Below are 6,058 nucleotides of genomic sequence, written 5' to 3'. Positions count from 1 at the left end.
TTTTTTTTTTGTTTTGAAAATTTTAATTATTTTGAATTTGAAACCTTATCTCCAAAACTCCACCCATTAACTATAAGTGCATTTAATAAAACATCTTTGAGTCATTTTTCTCATTGGAAGCTATTTTTTGAAAATAAACTAAAAATAGCTACTAAGGGAATTTCTCTTCTACTTATGTTTAAATATTTTGCTCCAAAAATTAGAATTGTGAAGAGAGAAAAATAAACAGATATATAAATGTATTAATATAAAGAATACAAAAAGGAAGGAAAAATTGGCGCTTGGGGATTGGCAGTTGTTTCTGTTAAGGGGGGGAGAAGAGGAAAGGGGTCTGGTCTGTCTTCCTCCTCCTTGAATCTAGGGTTCCTGGATTTTGGGGCTTCCTTTCATTTCTCGCCTTCTTCTAGATACAACAGTACGTTGACCTTGCGTGCATCTTAATCGACGAAGATGACTATCTGTGATTCGATGATGGAAACGCATGTTCCGTGCACTCTCGAGGAAGAAAGACGTATTGTGACGGAGCTGATTAGCGAAGCCGAAGATAATCTGAAAGAGGGCAACTTGTATTTCGTCATCTCTAACAGGTATCCCTCCTAATCATCCCTCGATGCAAATTGTACACTTAAGCACATCATCGGACTCATGATCTTGGGTTCTTGTTTGAAAGATTTTGAAGATCTTAAGCTTGTTGTACAAGTTACATTCTTGATGTTTCGATTTTGACGTTTAACCGTTAATGCAGGTGGTATACAAGCTGGCAGAGATCTAGTAGAGAGCCTACTAGGCCCGGTCCGATTGACAATCATGATATTATTGATACCCAAAGTGACGCTAGTGATCCGCAGCTTTGTAGGAGGCTTGAGGAAGGTGTCGACTACGTTCTTGTTCCTCAACAAGTTTGGAGAAAACTCGTGGAATGGTTATTGTTTCCTCTGATACTACTGGGTTTATTGCATCTACTTTTTCAAAGGGCTCATCTGTTTCTATGTCTTTCAGGTATAAAGGAGGTCCTACTATACAGCGAAAGTTAATCTGTCAAAGGTTTCAGAGCTATAGTGTGGAGGTTTATCCACTCTGCCTTAAGCTGACAGACAGTCGAGACAAGAGCAGTGCAACCATAAGGTCGAGCAAACAGGTATGAAGTTTTTGTGGAAAGTTAAACACTTTGTGCTTTGTTCCCTTCTGATATGGATTATGGTGATGTATCAGGCTTCTGTAGGTCAACTATATGAGTTGGTTTGTTCTGCAAGAGGTGTATCAAAAGAAAAGGTGTCTGCTCTTAACCTTTGTTCTCTTCTTTCTTCCTTGTAATGGTTGCTCCATGTTTGATTATATGTATAACTAGGCTCGCATCTGGGATTACTTCGAGAAGAAGAAAAGCGTACTCTTGGATCCTTCATCTGAAAGAACCTTGGAGGAATCGTGCCTTCAAGTAGACCATGATGTAAGTGTCTGACAGCTTTTGATGGTTAAAAGGCCACGCTGAAGAGTTTGTATCCTATGCAGATTCTTCTTGAAGTTGATGAGAATGCGTCTTCTAAGTATGACATGAGCTCGGCGGGAAATGAGTTAGCTCTTGTACCTGTAGGGCCTACGAGATCAGATGCTACCAATACTATGCCTGGTGCTAATGGTCACTCCAACCGTTCCATGTTTTGGAAAGACCCTTTCGAACATGACTCCTCGAGTGGTTTTGGGGAAAGAGAAAAGAGAGGCTTAAGAGGATTGCATAATTTGGGAAACACGTGTTTTATGAATAGCACTCTTCAGTGTTTAGCTCATACGCCTCCTTTCGTTGACTATTTCTTGAAAGATTACAGCGATGACATAAATGAAGATAATCCTTTGGGAATGCGAGTAAGTAACTTGAATTGGTTTGTTTATATTTGCTTCCCCCGTGTGAAAATTTATTTATAGAATCGGTATGCAGGGTGAGCTTGCCACTGCGGTTGGTGAGCTTTTGAGGAAGCTGTGGTCGTATGGAAAAAATGCGGTTGCGCCACGCTTTTTTAAGACAGAACTTGCTAGATTTGCACCGCAATTTAGTGGTTATAATCAGCATGATTGTCAAGTAAAGTCATGTACTCTCAAGTTGATAACTAAGAGAAAAATAGATTGTCTTACTAATGTTAACTCTTTGGTTTCCAGGAAATGCTTTCTTTCCTATTGGATGGGCTTCATGAAGACTTGAACAAGGTTAAACAAAAATCTTACACTGAATCTAAAGATTCAGATGGTCGTCCAGATGATGAAGTAGCCGAAGAAATGTGGAAATATCACAAGGCTCGTAATGATTCCGTGATTGTTGATGTCTGCCAAGTACGCAATCCTCCTGAATGTGTTATTTCTCTTACATGAGCTTTGAAGTTTCTGCCCCTTCTCTGTATGTTCTGACCGTTTCTTATGTGATGTATGTGTTTTCACGTTTAGGGACAATACAAGTCAACACTTGTCTGCCCAGATTGTGGAAAATTCTCAATCACCTTTGATCCCTTCATGTACTTAACTTTGCCGTTGCCAACAAGTCTCACTCGGTCAATGACTGTTTCAGTGTTTTACGGCGATCGGACGCCATACACAGTAACAGTTCCTAAAGATGGTTCATTGGGAGATCTAAGTAATGCAATAGGCGCCGCTTGTGGCTTGAAAGACGATGAAAGCCTTTTACTAGCAGATGTAATATATAATTTTGTCGAGTCTTTTTGGTTGTCCTTAGCTTTTCATGTAAAAAGACTCAACTAAAATGTTGGATTTTCCCTTTCAGGTGTATGCTCACAAGGTCTATAAATATCTTGAGACTCCACTGCTGTCTCTGAGTGAGATAAGAGACAACGACCGCATTGTGGCATATAGGTTCAACCAGATGCACAGAGGACCAGGAAAAGCCAAACTAGAGATTCTTCACTCGGAGCAGAAACAGTAAGCATTCGAGAATTCTTCTTTCTAGACTTTAGATTCTGTCTATCTTTCAAATCTCACAGGTCTGATTTTGGCAGAGACGCAGAGATTTCTGGAAAGTTATTTGGAATTCCCCTTGTTGCTTATGTCAACACAGAACGACATAGTGGAAGTGACATTGATGCAGTTATTTCTGGATTGCTATCACCGCTACACCGGACTCATTCACCAGCTGGAAGCTTAGAGGATACTACAGTTGGTGAAAAAGAGTTTTCTTTCAGCGTCTTCTGGTTAGATCGTTATTCGTCCGGTCTCAAGCCACTTGAGTCCGATTTTGTTCCGAATCCTCTTAGTGCTACAAGGCTCGTGGTCAAGTGGGACGAGAAAGAGCATGAAAAATATGATTCAAGCAGCTACTTGAATGATCTACCTGAGGTTTATAAAGAAACTTCCTCGGTGGCGGAAGAGGTTTCTTTGTTTTCATGCTTGGAAGCCTTTCTAGCAGAAGAGCCTCTCGGACCAGATGATATGTGGCGTTGTCCTGCTTGCAAAGAACACAGGCAAGCGAACAAGAAGCTGAACTTGTGGAAGTTGCCAGAGATTCTTGTGTTCCACCTAAAACGGTTCGCCTATACCAGATTTTTAAAGAATAAGATTGATACGTTCGTGAATTTTCCGATTCATGACTTAGATTTAAGCAAGTACGTGAAGAATAAAGAGGGTGAGTCGTATCTTTACGAACTGTATGCGATTAGCAATCATGAAGGTGGTATGGGAGGTGGTCACTACACTGCTTATGCTAAGGTTTTGTACCATCTAAATTGATCCTTTGTTATTATTGCATGCCTAATGAGTATAATGACAAATGTGTGGGGCTGTTTCTTTCTGCAGTTGATGGACGAGAACAAGTGGTACGAGTTTGATGACAGCCGTGTTTCAGCTATAGATGAGTCTAAGATCAAGAGTTCGGCCGCATATGTTTTGTTCTATCGAAGAGTGAGAAGTGAGTCGGAGGCATCGAGTATGGATGAGGATTAGTTCGGAAAATTCCCATTGCATTCTTCAGGATTCATGACCAAGTTTGCTGATTTGCTCAAGGTTCATTCAATGATTCTAAAGATTGTTTGATTAAGGCTTTTACCTTGTTCCCAGCGAGGGAAATTTTTGGGGGAAACAGATTATATAGAGTATCTAGGTGGGTGGGGGATAATTTGGCATATTGTTGTTCTTCTTACATTTCCAAAGTGACGGTGGTTAACTAATTACTACAAGTTAATGCTGCAACAGATTATTTTAGCGCTGCGATTTCGGTTAACCGAAACCGAACCGAACCGATTTTTCGGTTTTCGGTTATCCGGAATTTTGGATTTGATTTCCGAAGAAAACCGAATTTTAATTCGGTTCGGTTCGGTTCGGTTATCGGATATTTATTTAATTTTATTTAATTCCGAAAAAACCGAAAAAAAATATTTCAAAAAAAAAAACCGGTTCAAACGGTTATTTCGGTTATTATCGGTTAATCTCGGATATCGGTTATCTCCGGTTTAAACGGTTATAGCTCTGTTTTTACCTGCCAAATCAATTAAACCAAGCAATCAACAACAAAAAAAAAAACTCAAAACCAACTTATAACCAAGTTTAAAAATCCAAAAGAGATCACTCTCAAACATGAAAACACACAAAAAAACAACAATCTGAATCTATATCTCTTTTCTAAAGATCAAAGATCAAAGTTTGAAAGATATATAGATTCATGAAGTTCAAAACTCAAAAGGATGTTGTCCAAAATAGAGAGATAGATAAGTTGGTTTTGAATCTTCCAAGTTCCAAGTTCTAAGCCACTCCAACCTACAAGTAACAAGTTCATCAGTAAGAATACATGTAAATATGTAATAACCGATTAGAGAGAGACAAAAAAATAGAAATCAGAGAGAGCAACAGGTTACCTCTAAGGATCAGATTCATTAGAAATTTTCAAAGACTCTACATAAAATCAAATGCAGTTAGAACTTAAGACACTGAGCATTAAAAAATATAAGGAAAATAGTTAAGACTTAAGAAGATTACCTAATGATTCATGAAAATCCAGTTCTTCAAACATCTGAACCAAGCTTGAAACCTTCTTCTCAGCATGGATGTTGTTTCGAAGCCACTGTTGTAAGCAGACAAGAGCTTCAATCATGTATGGAGTCAGACAGCTACGAAAAGGATCTAAAATCCTACCACTCGTACTGAACGCTGACTCGGAAGCAACAGAGGAGACTTGGACAGCTAGTACATCCTTTGCTAGTTCAGACAAGACTGGAAACTTACAAGAGTTCTTCTTCCACCAAGATAACACATTGGTGTCTAATCCGAGATTGTTTGTTCTTCTTGGCATTGGTTTTTCCATCAAGTAAATGTCGAGCTCACTACTGGATTCTTCATATGCTGCCTCTGAAACCATCTCTGAATACAAAGAATCTCTGCTCTCATAGTCCTCATCATCGTCATCAGAAATGTCAAACAGGTTGCCAACTTCACCTTCCCCAGATTCGATAATGTTGTTCTGACTATCACCTTGCGATTGAGGGCCAAGCTTGCTCACATACTCCTCATACAACGATTTCATCAGTGCTCTTATTGAGGTTCTGAGATGAGCACTCTCCAGACTATCCTTACCATAGAGCTTATCAAAACAGATAGAAGCAAACTGCATCTTGTTTCTTGGATCGAACACACTTGCGATGATGATCAGCGGGTTCATATTGAGAAGTCCATCCCAGTACTTCTCGAACTTGTTTCTCATCTCCTTTGCTTGAATCTGCAGAACCCCATCCCTGCTATTGCTCAGTGCAATCAAGTTCCTCTCGATTATCACAATCTCATTGTAACAAATGGTAGACGTGACTGTCTTGGATGCTGAGAACGCCAAGGTGCAACCAAAGAAGATTTTCAGAAACTTCACTAACCTCTGCACCTCTTCCCACCCTTCTGAAGTAGGAGGTCCAACCCGTTTCTGTCCATTCTCCTCTAACTCCATAAAGTAATCATTATACAGCATGTCTTCGGCTTTGAGCTTCTCAAACGCAACCTTGAACTTCAATGCAGCAGACAGCATGAGATAGATGGAGTTCCAACGAGTTATACAGTCCAAAGATAAGCTCCCTCTACTAAC

General features: G+C 39.7%; 1 protein-coding gene across 2 annotated transcripts; it reads left to right on the top strand.

Moving 5' to 3' along the window:
- Positions 1-281: 281 nt before the first annotated feature.
- LOC106343852 (putative ubiquitin carboxyl-terminal hydrolase 11) lies at positions 282-4,163 on the top strand. Of its 2 annotated transcripts, none has more exons than XM_013783182.1 (12): positions 282-587; positions 746-922; positions 1,000-1,138; positions 1,213-1,272; positions 1,349-1,447; positions 1,510-1,860; positions 1,934-2,074; positions 2,152-2,322; positions 2,434-2,679; positions 2,768-2,922; positions 3,000-3,705; positions 3,793-4,163. In XM_013783182.1, exons 1-12 carry the CDS (start codon positions 451-453, stop codon positions 3,937-3,939), a joined length of 2,529 nt encoding a protein of 842 aa, XP_013638636.1. In that variant the 5' UTR covers positions 282-450; the 3' UTR covers positions 3,940-4,163. The 2 variants fall into 2 exon arrangements, with proteins under 2 accessions (XP_013638636.1, XP_013638635.1); XM_013783181.1 differs by having other exon boundaries at positions 1,492-1,860.
- The last annotated feature ends 1,895 nt before the right edge of the window (positions 4,164-6,058 follow it).

The sequence above is a fragment of the Brassica oleracea genome, chromosome C5 (assembly GCF_000695525.1).
Source record: "Brassica oleracea var. oleracea cultivar TO1000 chromosome C5, BOL, whole genome shotgun sequence".
In the NCBI taxonomy this organism is placed as follows: domain Eukaryota; kingdom Viridiplantae; phylum Streptophyta; class Magnoliopsida; order Brassicales; family Brassicaceae; genus Brassica; species Brassica oleracea.
Note: the sequence above shows the minus strand (reverse complement) of the source record. Positions and strands in the feature narration are given on the sequence as shown.